Raw genomic sequence first — 23,392 nt, forward strand, 5'->3', positions numbered from 1 at the left:
TCAGGCAGCTACTTTATATGATTCCCAACTTTAGCCAAGGGCCCCATGAGACAGCCACATCATCCGCTTTGTATAAGCAACATCCCCGCAATACGGCGTTGCTGCCGCTCTTCCCCGTTGGGGTGTCATTGGCTATACACTACCAAGACAGACCTACGAATTTTAAAGCGTTAATTTTACATCTATTGGTTCCATGTGCTGCGTGCTGGGCTTTATACTTTTACCCAAGGTGTATATTAAGTAGATGCTCTGTACGAGACTTGTTCAATGCCACATGAGTTTTTACAGTGGCGTCATACTAAGGAGGAGAAACTGTCTGGCCAGGTCCTGGCACCAAGGGCCACCCAGTATTATTATAGTTCGACATTTTTGTATCTAGCGACGAACACACAATACTGAGAAATATTATGTTGCTTAATAGCTACAATAGATCTGATATTTGATTCAGAACATGAGACACCCGGTAATTGATCGGCGGCTTGCATACTCCGTACACTTTTGCGGGCATGCCGCCTCCCCCCGTCGGATCAACTCCGAGTAGGTATATATCCGGTGTTATCCATCGTCAATTGTTCTCCGCACTGTCGGCTCTCACAATTTCGCCTGTCATCACCCCAAAATGGACGTGAGGCTATGTCTGGTGACCGGGGCGACAGGCTTCATCGGCGCTCATATTGTTGATGCTCTTCTCGCACGAGGAATTCGTGTGCGGGGTGCTACGCGATCTCTGGAGAAAGGAGAGGAAATGATCAAAGCTCGTCCACAATATGCGGGCAACCTAGAATTCGTAAAGATTGCAGATTTTGAGAATCCGGGCGGACTTACTGAAGCTGTTAAGGACGTGGATGGGATTATTCATGCCGCCAGTGTAGGTCAACGCCCGGACATGCGAAACTCGAGAATCATACTGACGGACACAGCCATTTACATACGACACCACTGATAATGAGAAAGAGCTCATCCGTCCCGCCATTAACGGTGTTCGTGCCGTCTTCGAAGCCGCGTCGACCAATCCAAAAGTGAAACGCATTGTATTGACTTCCTCCTTTGCTTCTGTCCTCGACGCCAATCGCAAAGCACCACCCTATTTCACTTACACGGGAGCCGACTGGAACCCATTGACATACGCGGAGTCAGTGGATAAAACAACCAGTGCGGTGGTAGCATACCGTGGATCGAAGAAATTCGCTGAGCTCGAGGCGTGGAATTATGTGCGTGACAAAAGGCCTGCATTCGATCTCGTCACGCTATGCCCTCCAATGACATTTGGACCCGTCGTGCATCCGGTTGCTGGAGTTGGGAAATTAAATGAATCGAATGCGATGCTCTGGAAGGTTGCGAGCGGCTCACCTCTACCGGTCGCTCGGGTTCCATTCTGGATCGATGTGCGTGACCTGGCAGCTGCGCATGTTGGAGCAATGCTTACGGAAGAAGTCGGTGGAAGGAGATACACTCCTGCTTCCCCCGAGAGATTCACCTATGCGATGGCGGCGAAGATTATAGCGGAGGGGTTCCCCAGTCTGAAGAACAATGTGAACCAGGAAGAGCAAAATCTCGACAAAAGCCATGGCTTGGATGGAGAAACAGCGGGTCATGAATTGGGATATACATATCATCGTTTTAGAGATACAGTTTGTGATTTGATAGCGCAGGCCCTGCAGATGGATGAGTCGCGATGATTTTTCTATATCATAATACTACATAATACTTCATGTATCCTGCACTTTGATCCGAAACCAATCCACGAGTCAATTGCAACCTAAAGCGTTCTCGTCATTAGAGAGGGAGAGTGATAGTATAATCACTATGAACACTATAAACGCATTCGGTTGAAGAAGACATGCGCTTGTCCGCACGTTATCTTCAGTGCCGCCTCCCCCCGCCAGCCTCATTGTGGTACGATCGTCCGTCTCCCCCACATTCCCCGGATTCCCCATGGGGTCTACGGCAGTATTTATCTGCATCTCCCTGCTGATCCCCTCGGAGCCATGCACTGCTTGGTAGTTTTCCGCAGCTTTCCATCTGACAGCTACTATCCCTTGCAGAGAGAACTCTCGTTTCGTACACGATGAAGGCACTTCATTTCTCTAACAGTCTCTCTGGGAGATGGCTTCTTACTTTCATCACAATCGCCAATGCATGGTGTGTTGACCCTCCTCTATGGCCAAACCCATCTAATCAATGTTAGTTCCATGGCATGGTTTGGTTACGACCAGGGCGTCTTCTCTGGGGTTCTCATCTCCGCTGACTTCAAGAAACATTTCCCGGAAACCGCAGATGCAAACACATCTGGCATCACGTCAAGCTGCTTTTCGTTGGGTGCATTCTTTGGTGCGCTTTGCGCCTTTGCATTTGGCGACAAGCTCGGGCGCAAAAAGACTGTTAGCTTAGGACTAATCTGCAATGCTATCGGGGCGATTCTGCAAATAGCGTCGTGGCATTTACCACAGATGATCGTGGGGCGTATTATCAACGGCTTTGGAATGGGCCTGACCTCCTCAACATGTCCTGTTTACCAAGCGGAGTGCTCTAGTCCGCGTTCCCGAGGAAAGCTCGTCGTTGTTGGGTCACTTTCCAACACTGCTGCGTTCTGTCTCGCTAGTTGGATGAACTATGGGCTGTATTTCCAAGGAAGTGCTTTACAGTGGCGCTTTCCACTTGGATTCCAGCTGATTTTTGCTCTTGTCGTCGCCTTCGCGTTGTTGTTTATCCCGGAGTCTCCACGCTGGCTATTACTTCAGGACCGTCCGGATGAAGCACTTCAGGTTATTGCGCGGCTTGCAGGCCCAGACGTGGCCGTTGATGACCCGGATGTAACAGCACAATTTCTGTCAATTCAGTCTGTACTCCAAATTGAGCGCAAAGATCGTGTGCCTATTACAGACGTCCTTCAATGTCGGGATAAGACACAGACTCTCCGTCGATTGCTTCTGTCTTGTGGTACGCAGTTCATGCAACAATTCTCAGGAGTCAATGCCCTTGGGTACTACCTACCAACGCTTTTGCAACAGAGTGTTGGCTTGGATGAGGAGGAAAGCAGATTACTCACCGGCGTTAATGGGACCATTTATCTTTTCGCCGCTTTGTGTTGTCTGCTCATCATCGACAGGTTCGGCCGGAGAAAGTACGTTAATATCTATCTGAAATTCAAGAGATGTGCTGACTAGGTAGGATGATGCTGTATGGCTCACTCACAATGGGCTCCTGCTATTTGATTGCATCTATTTGTCTAAAGGCCGCTGAGAGCGACCCTTCACGCGAGAAATTGGTATAACCGCTGGTTTTAGTCCTCTATATTGAACCTGACTAACGCCTTCGCAGCTTGGCCGCGTCACCACGGCTATGTTCTTCCTCTATTACTTCTTCTACGGTACCAGCTTTGCGAAAGTGCCCTGGGTTTACAACTCTGAGATCAACTCATTAGGTTGGCGGACACGCGGTGCAGCAGCAGCGACGGCAACAAATTGGATGGGTGGGTTCATCGTGACTCAGTTCACCAAGGTAGGGGTGGATAACTTACACTGGAGGTTCTATCTGAGTAGGTCGACCCTCTTTTTGATCACGCCCCCTAGACACTATGGACATTGGGTATGCTAACTATGCAGTGTTCGCAATAATTGTCTGGGCATACTTCCCGGTGGTATTCTGCTTGTACCCCGAGACTTCCCGCCGAACACTAGAGGACATGGATGAGATATTCCTACGATATCGATCACTCATGGTGTGTGGGAAGACAACTCTTACTCAACGGGAGAGACCTACGGAATTTGTTGAGGCGGAGGCAACAAGAATCGCCGAAGGCGAATTAGGTGGAAAGAATGAAACGAGAGTCAAACACATTGAGCAGGTCTAACACTGCAATACTGTTCTCGTATTCTATAGTCAATTCTAGCACCATTTCCGGCAGCATTTTGCACGGCCTAGGCGTGTTTAGTTTACGCTTGAAGGTCCCATGTGGGTATTTCGGCTGTAGCAAGCGCCTATTACTACATTCTTGATCTATGAGCAAATATACACATGTATGTCATTATAATAAATAGTATAGATCAAGGTTAAGTCACCCAAACAATTCGCCGAATGTCCGACAACCTGTGCGGATACCCTACTGTGATGCACACGGATAGAAGTCAATCACGCCACCATGGCCAATGATTCCAGTACGGTCAAGGTAAGTTCTTCCACGGACATAAGGATCCAGATTCCAGTAGTTGGCCTGCAACTTCCCGATAAGCTCCTCCCTCCGGCGTGTTACTGCGTCCGCATCACTTGCCCCAATCCACTCCGACGTGGCAGCGAGAAGCTCTTCACCGACAGTATTTCTTTCGGAAATCAGCTTATCACGAGTAGCGGTGTCGCCCATTCTGTCGTTTTCGCCATCGGCAGGCTCAACAAATTGGAATGTCCAGTCCTCTTTCCCATTAAGGGACTTCACAAGCCGTTCTGGTGCAATAAACTTTTCGATCTCCTCGGTGGTATATGTGAAGTGGATGCGAGAGGCAAGGTCGGGCTCAATCCATCTCTTCATGGTTTTCCAGATGCCTTTAATTCTACTGTTAGAACAATCGGAAATGGACTGATCGGGAAGCCTACCAGAGAAAGCCCATGGGGCATTGTGGATTAGCATAACCCCTAGGATTTCGGGATAAGCGGTTTGTGCGCATTCAATGAGAAACTTGGCAGCTGCATATTCCTGCGTTATTTGTTAGCACGTCAACAACGTACACTACCTAGGTTCAAACAAATAATAACGTACCATGTTGGAAACTGAAAAACCTGTCATGTCAAATACAACCGTCTGTAAAGAGCATTTTAGTACAATAGCAAGTTGTGACATGGCTGTAAACGTACCACATTCTCCACTGGAGGCACGAGGATGAGCCGTACAGTCTCAATCATATGAAGTATAACCCGATTGAGAACGTTGCTCTTCTCAGTTGATTTGTGCAGCCTTCCCTGGAGGACCAGGATGGGGCGCCCAATTCGGTCAGTTCCGTGAATAAAGCATTTACCAATGCGGAGCTGCTCCAAGAAAGCCTCGCTCAGCTTTGCTCGCTGGGGGTCAGACGTATCCTTGGATTCCTGGAGTGCCTTCAGCTCTGTATTGGCAATTATGTTGTCGTCCACGTTTATGTGCTTGTTGCGCCACATGAGCGCATTCACCAACATAGCGAATGCCTTGGACACGTCCCATTTGCGCGTCTGCAGAAATCGTAGCAGGAAACGATCAGGGGATTCCTGCTTCATCATGCTCAGCAGACCGGCGAGGATGTCTGTGGCAGAGACATCAGTGAGAGCGTCGCGGAGGGCCTTCTGCTCTGAGCGGCTGAGGTTGGTCTGCTGCAGAGCTTGAGCCAGCCTGGATGTATATGCAGAGCCATGTTCTGTTGATTGAGAACTAGAATTCAGAATAGGCTGTAGGCTGTTAGAGAGCTTGGCAGGAAAGTAACTTTCTGAAGGTACTCCAACAACATACCTCGAGCATGTCCAAGACCAAATGCCACATGCGTTTGAGCTTTTCGTTTTGGTCGTTGGACAAGTTGCCCAGATGGCCTGGAGTGATTTGAACGGCAGTCATGATCAAGGTTCTGGTTAACGGAGATTACAGCAGAGAGAAAAGTTATAATCACAACAGTTGGCCATCTCTGACCATATATAATCAGAGAAATTGACTGTAGAATGTCATGATGAAATATTACATGTGATGGTTTTGCATGTGAAGGTGTTTAGCGAAGCGACGATCAGAGGATCCGTTGCTGCAATTGGTGTTTAAGCAGACGAGCATGATCGTGTGGGGCGATGCCTCAACATCATCTCAACATTGATCTTCGAGGAAGCCTAAGATCCGTAAGGACACGTCTCTGATGAGCTTCCTGTGGTCATGCCATTTGGGATGATCGGCAGCGGTGGTGATCGTGTATGGTTCGTGCCCTCTGCATGGGAAAGTCATCTCCGCCTTCCGGGTGGCCCTAGAGCCAGGAACACATGCTAATAACTGGTGCCTGCCATTGCGGGCGGGGTTTTTGCATGGTATGAGTCAATGGAGTAGACTCTTGGAGAGGAGAGTCCCATGTGAATGATGACAAGCCGCATCTGCGGGATACTGTTTAGCCGGCTGTGGTGGTGGTTGGGGACAGACTGACTTTGATAGACAGTGACTCTATGGTGGATTATTCATGCTATCCAGCTTGGAATTATCTACCTAGTACTGAAGTGACTGGCTTGCGGTGGTGTGGAGATCAATCGTCACTCTGTTGAGGAATGTGAAGGTTTTTGTGAGCAGTGTTATCCCTAAGGGTCTTTATGCCTATGTCCAGGCATTTGTACATTGCTTTCATTGTATGCTTGAGCGTGATCTGACGTGTGAGTATTTTTCCTTTCGTGGACGTGGTAGGTACGTACTCGCCACGGTAGAACTCGGGCCTACATTATTCTTCATCAAGAGAGCGAAGAAGCAGGGATATGAGATTGACGGTGGGGGAGGAGCAGAACTTGGTTGGGATGAGCCTGAATATCAGACGCAATACGCTCCACTATGTTTAAAATATACAGTCTATAATCGGTGAATTACATTGTAGAGAATACCCATTGCAAGCACGGCACCTGTCTACATTACCAGTGGGCTGTCTGACCAGACGGGGGTAGAAAAATTAAGTAGAATAGAATAGTAGAATGGTCATTGAACAGGGGTAGTATAGATGCATGGAATACGAGGGAAGTAGTGGGTGAAGCATCGTGTTGTACGATTAAACGTCGATTCAAAAACGGCATAAACAGTACAGTGTAGGTATTTGATTGATAATGTCGTTAGATGAAAAAAGGATCTCTTATCGTCAATTTATTTTTCTTTTTTCTTTGTTCTTTTTTTTTTTTAAAAAAAAAATCCCCTTGCGTCCCCTAAAGCTTGTACAGTTGTACAGTTATATTGTATGTTCTCCTATGTAGCACTACAACATCCAAATGTACTCCCTCAGTCGTAGAACCTTTAGCATTTTATTTACCTTATTCTATATTTGCAACTTCTCCTTTTATGATACATTATCTATAATACTTCCCAGAAAACTAGGGTAGTTTCTGGACTATGGATTATCCCTGCATACTCGACAGTGGGGCGGATGAAAGCAGCACATGGGAAGCGGAAATTAATCCATAGTTTAATTCCTGCACCTTTTTTTGCTTTTTCCGGCTTCAAAAGTTTCTTCAGCTTCAATTTAATTTCCTTTTGTTTTCTTTCCTCGTCTAGATAGAATTTTCCTCAATTATCGATACGGCTGAAGAAATTTCCCATTACTTCCGGGCCATTCCCAATTGGGCCATTGCTGCCTGGGGCTCCCTCGGTCACCGCTTTGTCCCACCCAATCTTAATTACTCTTATTCCTCCTTATCATTTCTTTCCATCTCAATCCCCATTCACCTCCAATTCAAACCTCATCGCGGTCTGCAACACCTCTATCGTCATGTCCTTCTGGCTGTTCTCTTCCCTCTGCCTCTCAAGATGCCGTTGCTCTGCTGCTGACAGTTAATACTCGCTGTTTTCGTGCGACTTTTGACGACTGATCGGCACGGGTCCGTCCATTCTGCATTCCCTCCGACGATCGTGCGACCCGAGATTTTCTCTCCTCTTCGGCTTCTCTTTAATCTCTTCTTCTTCCCTCTCTTCTCTTTTTCTTCGATACAGTACACTGGTGATACAAACACCGGTCATCGGTGTTCGTCACCATGTATTCCGCCCTACTGCGGAGGGCGTCCACCTCTTTCCATCGGCTGGCCGAATTCAAATCCCGCATTCCATTTATCAAGGATATCCATGCCAATTTTATCCTCCTGCACTACGTCTACATCATCTCCGTTAGCTTCCTCTCCTCGATCATCATCTACCCCGGAACCGAACTGGCCTACATCGATGCCCTCTTCTTCTCTGCCGGCGCCGCCACCCAGAGTGGTCTCAACACGGTCGATTTCAACCTACTCCATACCTATCAGCAAGTCGTCCTGTACTGGGTCTCCATGCTGACTACCCCAATATTCATCCACACTGTTCTGGTTTTCGTCCGCCTTTATTGGTTTGAAAAACGATTCCAACGTGTCGCTCGCGACGCCCGAGCGTTGCGCCAGACCCGATCCCGAATGCGCACTATCAGCGAGGACAAGGATACTATGTCCCAGGGCAGAGAGGAGATGGGCGTCGGAGATCGCTCAATTGTGGTACTCCGAAACACATTGAGGAACCAGGGCACTGCTCCAGAGCCAAACGCGTCCAAACTCCCCCCGCCCAGTGACACCGAATCGGAGTCTCCAGGCGCACAAGGGGAGAGCGCGAGGACGTCGGGCGATGAACATGATGACGATCAAGACGACGACCAAGATGACAGCCCGGGGACATCGCTGCGACTACGGTTCGGTAGCTTGCGAGTCCCCGCGCAACTCAGCCCGGAACAGCACATTGCCTTTCTCGAAAACCAACGACGCAACACGGGCGCTCTGCGCATCCCCAGTCCCCGTGAGTATGACCGTGGCGGCGTTCCACAGGTCCTCGATGATGGAGAGGGGCCTCCGGGAGTCACGCGTACTGGCAGTAGACACTCCGACGAACCACAGAGTCCGCGTGATGCGGAGGAAAACGACAATGTGGGTCCGATGGTCGGTCCGCATATCACTATCAACGAGCCTGATATGATCCGGACGAGGACTCGAAACTCTACCTTCCCTCGCATGGATACTCGCCCAACCGTGCGCGAGACCAAGGATGCAGGAGATCCGTCCTCGCCGCTCGCGCGCCTCTCCACCCGCCGCCCTACCCTTACCGGTATTTTTCGATCCTTGACCCACGAACGGGAGCGTACAACCATGCCGTATCTCAGTTGGAATGCGACAGTGGGCCGGAACTCCAATTTTGTGGACTTGACCGAGGAGCAACGGGATGAGCTGGGTGGCATTGAGTATCGTGCTCTAAAAACTCTGGCTGTCGTCCTGATCTCTTACTACGTCCTTTTCCACCTGCTCGGCATTATCTGTCTAGTGCCGTGGATTTTGACCACACATTGGGGCAAGGTCGTCACCGAAATCGGACAAGGACGGCCGTGGTGGGCCATATTCACCGCCGCCTCCTCCTTCAACGATGTTGGATTCTCTATCACTCCGGACTCCATGATGGGGTTCGCCGATGCAATCTTCCCACTGCTTCTCGGATCCTTCCTCATTGTTATCGGGAATACTGGATTCCCCTGTATGCTGCGTCTGATCATCTGGGCTCTTTCCAAATTCGCCCGCAAGGAAACCGCTCTCTGGGAGGAGCTGAAGTTCCTCTTAGACCATCCGCGTCGTTGCTTCACGCTCCTCTTCCCTCGAAACGCGACCTGGTGGCTTTTTGCAATTTTGGTTGCTCTGAACGGGATTGACCTGATTTTCTTCATCATTCTGGATTTAAACAATCCCACCGTTACCAATTTCCCGGTGGGGATCCGCATTCTGGACGGTCTCTATCAGGCTACGTGTACACGGACTGCCGGTTTCTCAGTGGTGTCTTTGAGCGAACTGCACCCCGCCGTGCAGGTATCTTACATGATCATGATGTATATCTCTGTCTTTCCCATCGCTATTTCTCTACGCAGGACCAATGTGTATGAGGAGAAGAGCTTGGGTATCTACCCGGGCGGTGACGAGGATGACGATGGGGAAAACCAAACTACGCCAAACTACATTGGAGCCCATTTGCGTCGACAACTTGGCTTCGATTTGTGGTACGTGGTTCTCGGTGTGTTTATCATATGCATCGTGGAGGGTGGTCGGCTCCAGCGGAAGGATGAGTATGCATTCCAGATCTGGTCCGTGCTATTCGAGGTCATTTCCGCATACGGTACCGTTGGAATGTCGTTGGGCTATCCGGGCGTCAACGCATCCTTTTGCAGTCAGTTTCAAGTCATCTCCAAACTGGTTATCATTGCAATGCAGGTCCGTGGTCGCCACCGCGGTCTGCCGTATGCTTTGGACCGCGCTATCCTGCTCCCGTCCGAGGCTCTCAACCAGAAGGAGGTGTCTGATGCCGAGCGACGCATGCGCCGACGCGCCTCTAGTCTGGCACAGACGTCCACATTCGACTATGCCCAGAGTCAGGCCCGGGATGACGGTGTCTCCACTGGTTTGGAGCGCAAGGATGGACCGCCGAATGGTGAACCTATCATGCGACGTCAATCTACCTTCCGGTCACAGCAGTCATAGTGTTTAAGCTTTATGCTCTTTCTTTCTCATGTTCCATAGTTTTTAAATGCTGTCCGGTGGTGGTTTTGTCAGGCATGACTATTGCAATGTTGGTCGATACCTTCTTGTATCTTCGTTTCGTTTCTGCCCTACCTCTTTGTGAGATATTGGCTGAGGTTTTGGTGATATCCTGTTGTTTGAGCGGATAACTATTTGGTTTCTAATTAGTCTATAGAGTCCTCAGGCTGAACGCCTGTATTGTATATGATCAATATCATCTCGCACAGCGGGCTGTGTTAGGTTGTCATGGCCTCCATCTCTTAGATGTCACGACACAATAGAACTATCCAAATATAACATATACCAGAATATGATACAACTGCAGCTCCATCGATCACAAATGCGAAATAAACTCCTGCCTCGGTCGCAGGATAGTCTGCTGCGTCATACTAGCCAGCAGACGTCCATTCCCATCCCACATCCTCCCCTCATTATACGCCCTAGCATTGCCTGCAACCACCGTCTTCTGCTCGGTCGTATGCCATTCATTCAGACTGACATCATGCGCAAACACCCGGAGCGAAAAGTCCAGCGTGGCACACGCACTCGCCTGTAACAGCGAGTACTCGCTATGCAACGCGGGGATATACGCCAGCCCCGTGTCCAGATGGAACGCCATCGCAGCGATCTGCTCCTCCTCGCGGTCCAACGGCGCGCGCACCCGAAACCGCTCCCGCGTGATTTTTCCCGGCACCGCAGGCTTTCGCTGTCGATCTCGAGTGCCCGAGACATGTCCGTCCCCGTCCAGCGGGACTATCTCGACAAACGCCTCGATCCCGCGATACATCCCCACTTGTTCCGGAATATTGTCGCTCTTTCGATAGCACGGGGTCTCTTCGTTCATGTTTCTCGTCTGTGGCGCAATGGAGTACGCCACCATGGAGCGCGCTTCGGCGACGTGGAAATCCGCCAACGCGACAAGGCACAACTTGTCGACGCCGTCATCGTCCCGCTGTGTCACCTCGATCTGACGCGTGCGGAAACTCTTTCCGTCGCGAATGGCGCGCACGTGGCAGAACAGTCGGCGGTCTGTGGAGGCAGGGCGGACGAAGTGTCCGCACAGTGAGTACAGGTGGTATGACGGGGTGACGGTGTTGTAGGCGGCTGTGACGGCCACCGCGAGGAGGTTTCCGCCAAAGGCGTTGGCTGTGAGGGTTCCTGGGCGGATCGGGCGGAATGTTGAGGTATAGTGGCCGTTTGGCAGCGGCTGTACGGAGATTTGCTGTTTGAGACTCATTTTAGAGTGATGGTAGTGATATTGAGAGGGGGGCCCTGAGTCCGCCCGGGTGTTTTATGCGCCTTGTGAATTGGGTGTGTGTATAGAAGTATGGAGCCATTGTGGGTTGTGAGTTGTAGCCTCAGTGGACCCTCGGTGTCGCCGAAATCTGGTTTAGTGGAGCTAGATGGCATTATGGGAGTAGTTCATATAGATTCCTGGAGAGGTCATCTTGATCTCGCAATGTATGAGCGGTGGCTTTCGACGTGAGATCTATATCCCATGATGTAGGTTGCGAATAGAGTTTCAGGTATCCGACATGCGTCCACCGATAATTGGTTCTATAGCAGGATCTGGACACAAAGTTTGGTATGGACCGGGCCTACATCAGGTCAAAAGGCTGATCGCACCCGAAAGTACATGGCGTATCTCGTGGATGGTCCATGTGTGGATATGAGAACATGGTCCAGACACTATACGACTTCCTACTAGAGTTACCAAGAGATGAACGTACTTGGGCCTCCTGCCCTTTTAGACATATTCTGTTAGTGAACCGGTATTTAACATGGCAGCAGCTAAAGTGGCCTCAGAGCATATAGTTCAATCGGGACTGAGGTGGCAAATCAAGGCAATCATAGACAGCAAATGTACTGGGTAGAGTGACAAAGGGTGGCCTGGGCGAAGTATGTAGGTAGCTGAAAGAAAGGCGGCCCAAAATATAGAACAAGAGGTGTCAGGGACATTGCAGAGACGTTGATGTACCTCCTAATGGCCATATAATGGTTCCTGGAGCGGTCAGAAATACTATCAGAATCCATGGACACTACGATTACCGTCAGTAATGCTGTCGCTCAAACATCCAATACTGATAGCAATCGGATGAGATAGAGCGCTGCCCTAGCCCAAACATTCCTGGCAAATCACTTATAGGCCCGACGATTGATTTCCAGCATTGGTGGAAAATATGCCCCTTTCTCCTCGTACTTTGTCCTGCCCCGCCAGCCTCACTCTTTTCATTGACCTCAATGGACAAAGCTGGTCTGGCCAAGCGGCGGGATTTGCGATGCTGTAGTTTGCAGGGATCTGTACCCCACAGCATATGGGACTAAGAGATATCCAATAATAATATGAGGAGCCCAACGTCATACTGTTTGCCCGCAATACGTGTGGGGTTGCCAATGCGTGGTGCATATTGTTGTATTTATATTTCCGGCATCTGGATGTGCTGTTTCGGAATGAGTACGAATGTGGTCGATATGTGATGCTATTATAATGATTCTTTCCTTGAAGTATGTCCGCTCCAGTTATGACTTCAGCTCTTCATTGCTCTATGGTGCTGAGCTCAATCTACTGGGAGTTCATCTCATGATATGGATCAAGAACTACAAAGGTTTTCATAGAGACGGCCTCAGTCAAGTGTCATATAATAACAATTTACTAGTGGCCTCTAATGAGGGGACTGCAAGAGATTGACGCGTCCCCCACACATATAACATCTATAACACGCAAGATAGCCAACATCCCAGCTTATACCAAGCGTTTGCCCCTCACTCTCACAACGCATCAGTCTAGAATACATGGCCTCATGATAATCATTTCGTGCGGGGATCAAATCCCGATTACAAGACCTGTTATACGCGTTCTGCATCACGCCTCCCTTCTCCCCGCAAGGTCTTGTGGGGTAAATGGAGAGCGTAGGTATAAAATCCTCGATATCGTCTGGAATCGCCATCTGAACATTAGTCACAACCATTATTAACGCAGTCTATTCATAATGACCATTCCAGACGAAGTCGACATCATCATCTGCGGTGGTGGAAGCTCCGGGTGTGTCCCGGCAGGGCGCCTGGCCAATCTTGACCCTAATCTTTCTGTGTTGCTCATTGAGGCTGGTGAAGACAATCTCAACAATCCATGGTCAGTCATCCCTTTGTTAACCTCCCGCAAATAAGACTGACCAGAGCAATAGGGTTTACCGGCCGGGTATCTACCCCCGGAACATGAAGCTGGATTCTAAGACAGCTTCGTTCTATCACTCACGTCCCTCGGAGCATCTCGACGGACGTCGTGCAATTGTGCCATGCGCCAATATCCTTGGCGGAGGCAGCTCGATCAACTTCATGGTATAGTTCTACGTAACCCACATGGAGCACGGCTGACTTCCATCACAGATGTACACTCGGGCGTCAGCCTCAGACTACGATGATTTCCAAGCTGAGGGCTGGAAGACCAAAGACCTTCTTCCCCTAATGAAAAAACATGAGACCTATCAGCGTGCTTCCAATAATCGTGACCTGCACGGCTTTGATGGCCCTATCAAAGTCTCTTTTGGGAACTATACGTACCCGATTATGCAGGACTTCTTGCGTGCTGCTGAGTCGCAAGATATTCCAGTCACTGATGATCTGCAGGACTTAAAGACAGGGTATATAATCTCCCCATTTTACTTACTCTTGATAACTGATTGTCCAGTCACGGCGCGGAACACTGGTTGAAATGGATCAACCGCGACACGGGTATGTTGGACCTATTTTTCCCGCTTTCGCTCACGAGCTTATTAAGACTAGGACGCCGCAGTGATGCCGCCCACGCGTATGTCCACAGCACCAGGGCAAAGCAGTCGAATTTGCATCTCAAATGCAACACCAAGGTAGACAAGGTGATCATCGAGAATGGCAGAGCGGTAGGCGTCGCAACCATCCCATCCAAGCCGTTGGATGGCCGTGACCCGCCACGAAAGGTTTTCCGGGCTCGTAAGCAAATCATCATCAGCTCCGGGACGCTCAGCTCGCCTCTCATCCTCCAACGGTCCGGAATTGGCGACCCAGAGAAGCTGCGGGCAGCAGGAATCAAGCCTCTCGTGAATCTCCCGGGCGTGGGCCGCAATTTCCAGGACCACTATCTCACCTTTTCCGTCTACAGGGCAAAGCCTGAGGTGGAATCCTTTGATGATTTCATTAGAGGAGACCCGGAGGTACAGAAGAGAGTCTTTGATGAATGGAATCTAAAGGGAACGGGTCCTCTGGCCACGAATGGGATTGAGGCCGGCGTGAAAATCCGACCAACTCCTAAAGAATTAGATGAGATGAAGCAGTGGCCTACACCGGAGTTTGTGGACGGCTGGGAAACTTACTTCAAGAACAAGCCTGACAAACCGGTTATGCACTATTCTGTTATTGCAGGGTATGTCGCCATACACGGGATATTGCGGTGTTGAGATGTTGACAGCAACCAGATGGTTCGGAGACCATATGCTGATGCCCCCCGGCAAGTTCTTTACCATGTTCCATTTCCTGGTATGTACAGCCGTTTTAGTACAGTCTTTATCGACGATTATGACGACTAATTAAATAAGGAATATCCCTTCTCGCGAGGATTCACACATGTCAAATCCGCAGACCCGTACGAGAATCCTGACTTTGATGCGGGCTTCATGAACGATAAACGGGATATGGCGGCCATGGTCTGGGGATATATTAAGTCCCGTGAGACAGCTCGACGGATGAGCTCTTATGCAGGTGAAGTGACTGCAATGCATCCCCACTTTACTTATGATTCTCCGGCCCGGGCTTTCGATCTTGACTTGGAGACGACCAAGGCATATGCTGGACCGAATCACATCTCTGCTGGCATCCAACATGGTATTACGGACGAAATTTTGTCATTTTCCAGTACGTTGCTAATGCATAAATGACAGGTTCATGGTCTCATCATCTCGAGAAAGGACGTCCTTCCTCAGAGAGCTACTTGAACTCTCACAAACACGAAGCCAGAGAAGAACTGCAGTATAGCACAGAGGATATAAAGCACATTGAAAAATGGAGTAAGTATAGTGAACTCGCTCCTTATCTTTGTCCTACTAACCGTCTCAACCCAAGTCCAACGCCACGTCGAAACGACCTGGCATTCTCTTGGAACCTGCAGCATGGCACCACGTGAGGGCAACGCTCTAACCAAGCACGGCGGTGTTGTCGACGAACGTCTCAATGTCCACGGGGTTGAGGGCTTGAAGGTGTGCGATTTATCGATCTGTCCAGATAACGTCGGCTGCAATACTTTTAGCGTAAGATGCCATGGCCTAGCAGCCGTATACTCTTCCTCCAGTGAAATTGCTAACACAGTAGCTAGACTGCGCTCCTAATCGGGGAAAAATGTTCCGTTCTGGTCGCGGAGGACCTAGGGTATTCTGGGTCTGCGTTGGAAATGAGGGTGCCAACTTATCATGCTCCTGGGGAATTTACTGGGCTGGCTCGCCTGTGAAGGCATACTTGATTGGCGTCAATTGATTTCAATGCTTTGCCATTAGTTTGTTCCTAGCCTCCAGAATGTACATGGATGGACCGTGTTCGCTAGTAAAGCATATTTATCTGACACCATGGAGATAAGCTCTTACAGTCCTGTGTTTGCTTATAACTGACCGCTTACGAGTGTCATTATTATACATTGAGGGTTATTTTAGACGCCATTGCCTATGTCCGTATCTATTACGTGTATTGTCGTGGCCGCTGCTTCACGGGCTCGCTGACAGGGAGCAACGTTGTCGCAGTTGTCGTTATAGCATCGATGTTGCGCGGAGTAACCTTAGGCGTTTTTTCGCGGTCTGGATCGGAGATTTCAGACCTCGACTGAAGCCACATGTTAACCACGTCTGTATTCCGTAGATAACAGTCGCATCATAGTCATACACCATGGAGATAAGACTCCGGTTGTATTAATGACAGGGGGACGCAGATGATGAATGAGAAATTCAGCAGCTGTATAGCTAGTAGCCTTCATATGTACTGGTATAGGATGCATTTACTGGATTGAGAAGCTGTCTATGTAGTAGTGACCATCATATATATGAGGCCTGACCGTGTGGATGTGATCGCTGCAACAGTGAATAGTTTAGACAGATAGTTAGACAGGAGCCCAGCATTAACCCCGGCTATGTCCTTTGTTCAGCTTTGGGTTCGGCTTTTGGTTCGTGTACATGCTCCGCATATACGCATCCGCTTGCGCGGAATAATGACACTTCATTCGAATCTGCGCCCCGTACCTGTAGAATATAAAAGGGATCGGAGTGCACACCAACGCAAGAAAAGCTGGGATGCATGAGGCCCAATGGATACCGAGATTCTGGTACATGTATCTTGTGAATAGCGGGAATGCACACGCGAAATTGGCTCGCAGGAAGCAATTTCCCGCTAGCGCTGAAGCGGCAAATATCGTATAAGAGTCAATAAGATAGTTTAGTATAGGCATAAACACTGTGGCTATGCCGAAGCCGAATGGCACACCTGCGGCGATTGGGGCCATCCAGTGGATAGACGGGGAATTTGTCCAGGCAAACCAGAAGAGACTGATGGGTATGAGGATGCTCCCGAGAAAGGCCGGAGGCAAACGCTCCTCTGGGGGTAAGCGGGTGGGAGATACCAAGGCTTTCTTCTTATACCGCTCAAGCATAGGGATGAGGTAAAGGATCGAGAGTGCTGTGCCGATAAATACGCCCACGAAAGAGAGGCCTCCTAATCCGGGTCCCCAGCCCCTGACGTCCTGGAAAACGAAGGGGAAGGCGTCGAAGAAAAGGTAAAGAATCCCATAAAGAACGGAGAGGTACGTGCTCATCAGGAGAATGATCGGTTCGCGGAAGAGCAACACAAACGGCCGCTTAAGTGCCGTCTGGTATTTCTTGATGACTGGCACACGGCCATGTTCGACATCAAGTTTGGTGCGATACACTTTCCCAGTGAGTTTGGATAGTGTCTTCGCTCGCGATGCTAACAATACTGGCCCATATGTCTCTGGCAAAAATAACACCAGCAGAACACTTATAGTCCCACCAAGGATGGCTTGAATACCTTGACACCATCGCCAACCACCGGCCTCGGATAGAAAGCCTCCAACAATTGGTCCTAATGCTGGCCCGAAGAATGCGGACCCAGTGAATAGGCTGCCATAGAGCCCACGACGGGCAGCAGGGAAAGTGTCAGACAATATACCGCTAGTGACGGCCCAGGGAGCAGATCCAAGGCTGCTAGCGAAAAATCGAAGAATTACCAACGCGTAAATTGTCTGTGTCCCTGCTGCTGCTGCCGAAAATACAGTAAACAAGCCCAAGCTGAGACTCAGCGTCAATCGGCGCCCGTATACTTCACTCAGGGGACCCCACAGCATAGGGCCCACGCCAAATCCGAGCACGAACAATGAAATCCCTAAAATCGCGACCTCTCTACTGCAGTGGAAGTCTTCCATGGTGTCCCATAATCCTCCCGCGTAGATAGAGGAGCCAAATGCAACAACCAAAGGAGCTGTTATGGCTAGCAAAGCCGTGCATACTTTGATCCAATGTTGGAAATTTAACGGATTGCGTGGATCATCTGGAGTCCACGAGACAATAGAAGGGTCCTCCTCTGTGCCGCTGCCATCGTATGTTGCTTCAATTATTTCCTGAGTGACAGCCCCTTTGTCATAAATCAATCGCCAGAGCGGTATTTGTAAGGGTTGCATCATGTCCAGGGGCTCTTGGGCAGCAGTACTCTTAAAAGAGGCATTTGCCGGCTTCTTATTTTAGAGATATGGTGGCTGTGATCGGGACAAAGTCATTGGATTTATATGCCTCAGGCTTTCTGCGAAATGAAGCAAATGTCATAAGTTTAGAATACGCGCAGGGCTGGGCAGAAAACATTGTGTTGTTCTGGCATTCTCGCAGCCAAAAACCTCCCCTTGCTTCCAGCCGTGCGCCTCACCCTGCACCGACGGAGGACGATAGTTTAGCAGTAAAACGCAATTTGGAGCAAACATCATACCCATGCAAGGTAACTCGTGATAACCACTAGAAATTTTTTTGCTTCTGCAGTTGCCTTGTTTGGTCTGACTAGTGGAAAGGGAGATCGACGAGCCGGGTACGTGTACTGTGTACGCCATGAGTCTCAAGCCGATCTGGACAGGTCCAGGATCGACGATGCTGATCAGCAAGCATATCGCTATTATACCTTCCATTTCCAGGCCTGTCCGAGAGTAGCCTCGATGCGGACCCAGAAACATGCCACGGTCGCGGCAAAAAGCAGCACTCCCACTGTGATGACTGCACGTTCGTACACCCAGGGGTTCGTCAGGGCCGTCGCCTGAGGTATCAACAGGCCTGTCAAAGGGGTGCCGAATGCACCAATTCCACGGATGAGGTACAACGCGCCGTTGACGCTCGTGATATGCTGCACGCCGAAAAGTTCGATCAATGATGCTGGGAAGAGGGATATGTATGCACTTGCAAAGGCTCCATACAAAATTGTGAACACGATGAACAGACCGTCGGCGCTCGAAGTCGACAGCTCTTTGGGGTAGAACGTGGACGGGAGCCAGAAAGCAAACACAATGACTGCACTGAGCAAGGTGGTCACGGCCAGGGCGTTAATACGACCCCATTTATCGGCCGCGTAGCCGATAATGATACGAGAGATGAAGTTCGCGGCGTTGTTTATCGTCACAAAGTTCGCCGCTGTCGTGTTGCTGTACCCAAGTGCCTGCGCATAGGCCACATAGAAGAACAGTGGCGTCGAGTACCCTGCCGACTGAAGAAAACACCCAAGCGCATGGGAGATAAAGCGTTTGCTCCGTGCGACTCGCCAGTTTACTAGGGGCACTTTCATCCACCCCCACTTTCGCGAGAGACCCTGCGTTTGCACTCTAATTTGTTGCGCTTTGAACTTCGGTTCCCAGGCTAGGGTGTATCCTGCCGCAGAGACCACAGCAAGAGCGATACAGCCGGAAATTCGAAGGGCGTTGCGAAATCCCAAGTGCGTGATCATTGCGCGGAGCGCCGGTGGCCAGATCATGCCCCCGACACCGGTACCAGAAATGATGATGCCCATTGCTAAGGCGCGACGTTTGTCAAACCAGGTCGGCGCAACCGACATAGTCGGTACATATGAAAGACAAGTTCCGATGCCGAGCAGCACACCCTGAGTGAGGGTGAAGTGCCACAGTTGCTTCCCCAGACTCGCGAGAATGAGGGCAATACCGCAAATCCAGCCACCGGCTATTATGACAATCTGTGGGGAGTACAATTTGGCCCAGAGCATCGCAAATGGGCCTCCCATGGACATTAGTGCGATGGCGAGTGTACCGATAAGCCCGATACGTGCGGTTGATGTTCCCGTAAAAGGAGTGTCGTTTTCCTTTGCCATCTCCTCATAGAGAGACTGGTAAACACCGAAAGTGAAGACAAAAGCGCAAGTCGTAAACATGACTAGTGCGCCGGCGGCGACGACCATGACTTGGCGGCTGAGGAACGTTAGCATCGGTCTTGCAGAAAGATGCCCGGCGGGGTGTCAGTCATGAATGTACCCTAGTGAAGGCTTCTGCACAGTGCCGGCATTTGGCTGTGCTTGCTTCTCCCTATCCTGCGACTCCATCTGCGGAGGGGACCTGGTAGAGTCTCCCATGATGGTATTTGTCTCTGGTGTGTGGTTCAAAGTTGGAGACGGAAAATAAAAGTCGGGGGGGTTGGAGGAGATGCAAGCCGGCGATGTTGTTGGTAGGGCTAAATCCTCACCCGCACAAGTGGGGGACCCCATAATGCTTAGCATCGACTTTTATACACCAGCATTTTGCCGAACCATACGGGGAAACCCCGGGATCGCCGATGGAGTTATCCCTATTCGGTTGCTGTCGTCTCTCCTACTTTGTCCTGGATCTTGCACATATGACATCTATCTCCTCAGTTGGCACATACTCAGACCACAACTCTTGCGAAAGGAAGAGAGAGGACGACCCCTTCAGGAACTCCTCCTTTCTTCTGAACATACTATGCCGGCAAGTTCTTTAGCCAGAAATCGCGGCGTAGAAAGATTGTTCACGGGTATTATCCGTTGTGCTCCTCTCCGTTGTGGAGATCAGTCCAAGAGGTTGTATACCTCCACCAAAGCCGTCCGAGGTTCTACCGACTACTGGTTAACACTCCAGCAGAATATTACCATCCACCGCATGTTAGCGTGGGGTGCATCTTATCCCCAGATGGCTTTGGGCTCCCGGGGTACGTCATTGGGGCCCCGGAGACCCTCCAGGGGTGGATCTTTTCCTCCTTGATAGGTCATTCACCATGTGTTCTAGGGGCAATTATTACTCTACCAGGAAAGAAATGCAATCGTCAGTGTTGGTACAGAGATGGGTCGTTCATGAAAATCTCTCATCAGGAACACGCATAAGAACCTGTCTCTTTGCGAGGAAAATGTGTCCTGCAACACCAAACACGTTTTCTTCTCTCTCGCATTGGCTCGAGAAATATGAGATCCCTTTACGTGGCTTCAGCAGCTGCGTTGCTGCTTGCAAGCTCCGTTTCGGCCTCCCTACCGGATAACAACCTCGAACATTTCTGGTCCTACAACAGATCCGAGCCCGTCTATCCCAGCCGTGAGTGATGAACTCTGTCTCGGTCTCTCTATGAATCTGCATTCTGACGAACACTCTACGTTACAGCCCAAATAAAAGGTTTAGGTGACTGGGACCATGCGTTTACCAAAGCAAAAGCCCTCGTTTCCCGGATGACCAACGAAGAAAAGAGCAACATCACATACGGCTACGATTCCGCTCCGAACGGGTGTTCTGGTATGACTGGAAGTGCGCTACGGGTTGGTTTTCCGGGTATCTGTCTCCAGGACGCCGGAAATGGAGTGCGAGCAACAGATATGGTGAGCTCCTACCCGGCGGGTATCCACGTAGGCGCTTCGTGGAATCGTGACCTGGCATACCAGCGTGCGGGCTACATGGGCGCGGAGTTCAAACGCAAGGGAGCAAATGTTGCTCTGGGCCCTGTGGTTGGACCTGTTGGACGGACAGCTAAAAACGGCCGTAACTGGGAAGGATTTGGTTCGGATCCCTACCTTGCTGGTGTGTTGGCGGCTGATAGCGTCCGTGGCTTGCAGCAGTCGGTCATTGCCTGTGTCAAGCACCTCATTGCGTACGAACAGGAAACCAACAGAAACGTGCCTACTCTGTTGTCTCATCCTTATAACAACTCCGTCTCCTCGAACGTCGACGACAAGACCATGCATGAGCTCTATCTGTGGGCTTTTCAGGATGCAGTCAAGGCTGGAGCAGGGTCGGTGATGTGCAGCTACAACCGCATCAACAATAGTTACGCTTGCCAGAATAGCAAGGCAATGAATGGCCTGCTTAAGGGGGAGTTGGGCTTTCAGGGATTTGTCGTCTCGGACTGGCAAGCCGTCCACACTGGTATTGCAACCGCGCAGGCCGGTCTGGACATGGTGATGCCCTCGTCCCCCTTCTGGGAGAATGGTTCCTTTCCTATGGCCGTCAAAAATGGGACACTGGCCCAGACGCGTCTTGACGATATGGCCACTCGGGTTCTTGCAGCTTGGTACAAATATGCGGAGCTCGACAATCCCGGCCACGGACTTCCTGCGAGCCTCCAGGACCCTCATCACCCAACCGATGCGCGTGATCCAAAGTCCAAGAAGACCATTTTCCAAGGTGCAGTGGAAGGTCACGTCCTAGTCAAGAACGACAACAATGCCTTGCCACTGCATAAACCCAAGCTTCTCTCGCTTTTTGGGTATGATGCTACCATTATGAACAAAAATGCCATGGATATTTCAAGCTTCAACTCATGGGAATTTGGATTGGATAACGCTGTATCTTGGCCGAACGGTACCAACATTGACTATAAAATGATACAAAAACTGTTTGATTCGAGCATTGATCCCACAATTGCTCGACCAGGGGTTGCACTCAACGGAACCATGATCTCTGGAGGCGGTTCGGGGGCCAGTACTCCGTCATATATCGACGCCCCCTATAACGCCTTCCAAAGACAGGCATATGAAGACGACACGTTCCTTACGTGGGACTTCTCTTCGCAAAAGCCGTTTGTGAATGGTGGAAGCGAAGCTTGTATTGTCTTCATTAATGAGCTGGCTTCGGAGGGCATGGACCGCCCGTATCTTGCAGATCCTCATTCGGACGGGCTCGTCAAGCATGTTGCGTCCCAGTGCAATAACACAATGGTTGTGATCCACAACGCTGGTGTTCGTCTTGTGGATGGCTGGATCAACAATCCAAATATCACCGCTGTTATCTACGCTCACCTTCCCGGTCAGGACTCCGGAGGCTCTCTTGTGGAAGTGATGTACGGCAAACAATCTCCCTCTGGCCGTCTGCCTTACACTGTTGCCAAGAGGGAGTCTGACTACGGGTCTCTTCTCAGTCCGGTCGTCCCTGAGGGTGACCGTGATGCATGGTATCCTCAGTGTAATTTCACCGAGGGGGTGTACATCGACTACCGGGCGTTCGAGTCCGCAAACATCATCCCACGTTATGCCTTTGGCTACGGACTCACCTACACGAACTTTTCGTATTCCAACCTCGAAGTGTCTCTCGCTCGAGGCATCGACACTAGCTATATTCCTCCGGGATCTACGGTCACAGAGGGCGGGATTCCATCGCTCTGGGATGTCGTTGCCACTGTGAACTGCACTGTGACGAACACCGGGTCTGTGGCGGCAGCAGAGGTTGCGCAGCTCTATATCGGAATCCCAGGTGGACCTGCTAAGGTGTTGCGCGGATTCGACAAGCAGCTAATTGCCCCCGGTAAAGAGCGACATGTTACATTTGATCTGACCAGAAGGGATCTCAGTACTTGGGACGTGGAAAAACAGACCTGGGGGTTGCAGAAAGGCAACTATCCAGTTTACGTTGGAAAGAGCGTGCTAGATATCCAGTTGACTGGAAACATATCCCTCTAATATGGGTTCTGATCCAGTGTGTGTCACTATATATCACTATATTTTTTCGATTGAGAACCATAATAGCCCAATGCTCTTCGGACGGCTGTCGTAAACCATGTTGCAGTAAGCTCTGATGATCTGCGACAGATATTAAGCAATTACTAAGACCGTAACTTATTTTTAGTAAACCAGGGACCAG

The 23,392-nt window shown here is 50.2% G+C and overlaps 9 protein-coding genes across 9 annotated transcripts; 5 read left to right on the forward strand and 4 right to left on the reverse strand.

The window, feature by feature from the left end:
* Positions 1–619: 619 nt before the first annotated feature.
* Positions 620–1,679, forward strand: BDV59DRAFT_200623 (SDR family oxidoreductase; the record flags this gene model as incomplete). Its single annotated transcript, XM_073693626.1, has 2 exons — positions 620–868; positions 921–1,679. 2 exons carry the CDS (start codon positions 620–622, stop codon positions 1,677–1,679), a joined length of 1,008 nt encoding a protein of 335 aa, XP_073549589.1.
* Positions 1,680–2,068: 389 nt separating this feature from the next.
* BDV59DRAFT_192248 (sugar porter family MFS transporter) lies at positions 2,069–3,853 on the forward strand (the record flags this gene model as incomplete). Its single annotated transcript, XM_073692018.1, has 5 exons — positions 2,069–2,142; positions 2,189–3,124; positions 3,172–3,268; positions 3,322–3,538; positions 3,606–3,853. 5 exons carry the CDS (start codon positions 2,069–2,071, stop codon positions 3,851–3,853), a joined length of 1,572 nt encoding a protein of 523 aa, XP_073549590.1.
* Positions 3,854–4,102: 249 nt separating this feature from the next.
* BDV59DRAFT_212107 (CRAL-TRIO domain-containing protein) lies at positions 4,103–5,589 on the reverse strand (the record flags this gene model as incomplete). Its single annotated transcript, XM_073695955.1, has 4 exons — positions 5,474–5,589; positions 4,921–5,412; positions 4,591–4,690; positions 4,103–4,539 (listed from the first exon to the last, which is right to left on the reverse strand). The coding sequence occupies exons 1-4, from the start codon at positions 5,573–5,575 to the stop codon at positions 4,103–4,105; spliced, it is 1,131 nt and encodes a 376-aa protein (XP_073549591.1). The 5' UTR covers positions 5,576–5,589.
* A 1,668-nt stretch (positions 5,590–7,257) lies between these two features.
* BDV59DRAFT_175042 (potassium ion transporter) lies at positions 7,258–10,559 on the forward strand. Its single transcript, XM_073689188.1, has one exon. It carries the CDS (start codon positions 7,717–7,719, stop codon positions 10,213–10,215), a length of 2,499 nt encoding a protein of 832 aa, XP_073549592.1. The 5' UTR covers positions 7,258–7,716; the 3' UTR covers positions 10,216–10,559.
* Positions 10,560–10,588: 29 nt separating this feature from the next.
* BDV59DRAFT_200627 (thioesterase family protein) lies at positions 10,589–11,491 on the reverse strand (the record flags this gene model as incomplete). Its single annotated transcript, XM_073693627.1, has 1 exon — positions 10,589–11,491. The coding sequence occupies one exon, from the start codon at positions 11,489–11,491 to the stop codon at positions 10,589–10,591; it is 903 nt and encodes a 300-aa protein (XP_073549593.1).
* Positions 11,492–13,244: 1,753 nt separating this feature from the next.
* Positions 13,245–15,730, forward strand: BDV59DRAFT_212109 (GMC family oxidoreductase; the record flags this gene model as incomplete). Its single annotated transcript, XM_073695956.1, has 10 exons — positions 13,245–13,387; positions 13,440–13,593; positions 13,642–13,895; positions 13,943–13,986; positions 14,038–14,653; positions 14,706–14,766; positions 14,826–15,111; positions 15,168–15,293; positions 15,349–15,533; positions 15,599–15,730. The coding sequence occupies 10 exons, from the start codon at positions 13,245–13,247 to the stop codon at positions 15,728–15,730; spliced, it is 2,001 nt and encodes a 666-aa protein (XP_073549594.1).
* A 521-nt stretch (positions 15,731–16,251) lies between these two features.
* On the reverse strand, positions 16,252–18,372 carry BDV59DRAFT_212112 (MFS transporter). The gene is made up of 2 exons (XM_073695957.1): positions 17,357–18,372; positions 16,252–17,119 (listed from the first exon to the last, which is right to left on the reverse strand). Exons 1-2 carry the CDS (start codon positions 17,960–17,962, stop codon positions 16,388–16,390), a joined length of 1,338 nt encoding a protein of 445 aa, XP_073549595.1. The 5' UTR covers positions 17,963–18,372; the 3' UTR covers positions 16,252–16,387.
* A 66-nt stretch (positions 18,373–18,438) lies between these two features.
* BDV59DRAFT_200630 (major facilitator superfamily domain-containing protein) lies at positions 18,439–19,893 on the reverse strand (the record flags this gene model as incomplete). The annotated part of the gene is made up of 2 exons (XM_073693628.1): positions 18,439–19,732; positions 19,796–19,893. 2 exons carry the CDS (start codon positions 19,891–19,893, stop codon positions 18,439–18,441), a joined length of 1,392 nt encoding a protein of 463 aa, XP_073549596.1.
* Positions 19,894–20,733: 840 nt separating this feature from the next.
* Positions 20,734–23,211, forward strand: BDV59DRAFT_212118 (beta-glucosidase; the record flags this gene model as incomplete). Its single annotated transcript, XM_073695958.1, has 2 exons — positions 20,734–20,860; positions 20,927–23,211. The coding sequence occupies 2 exons, from the start codon at positions 20,734–20,736 to the stop codon at positions 23,209–23,211; spliced, it is 2,412 nt and encodes an 803-aa protein (XP_073549597.1).
* Positions 23,212–23,392: the final 181 nt, after the last annotated feature.

This window comes from Aspergillus ambiguus, assembly GCF_047715705.1.
Source record: "Aspergillus ambiguus strain CBS 117.58 unplaced genomic scaffold BDV59scaffold_9, whole genome shotgun sequence".
Lineage (NCBI taxonomy): Eukaryota > Fungi > Ascomycota > Eurotiomycetes > Eurotiales > Aspergillaceae > Aspergillus > Aspergillus ambiguus.

Excerpts from the sequence above, each read along its gene's own strand:
- BDV59DRAFT_175042 (XM_073689188.1), top strand. The coding sequence starts at position 7,717 with ATGTATTCCGCCCTACTGCGGAGGGCGTCCACCTCTTTCCATCGGCTG.
- BDV59DRAFT_212112 (XM_073695957.1), bottom strand. The coding sequence starts at position 17,962 with ATGATGCAACCCTTACAAATACCGCTCTGGCGATTGATTTATGACAAA. Across the intron at positions 17,120-17,356 it reads GGCCAGCATTAGGACCAATT|CGGCCGTTTGTGTTGCTCTT; the intron begins GTTGGAGGCTTT and ends ACGGCACTTAAG.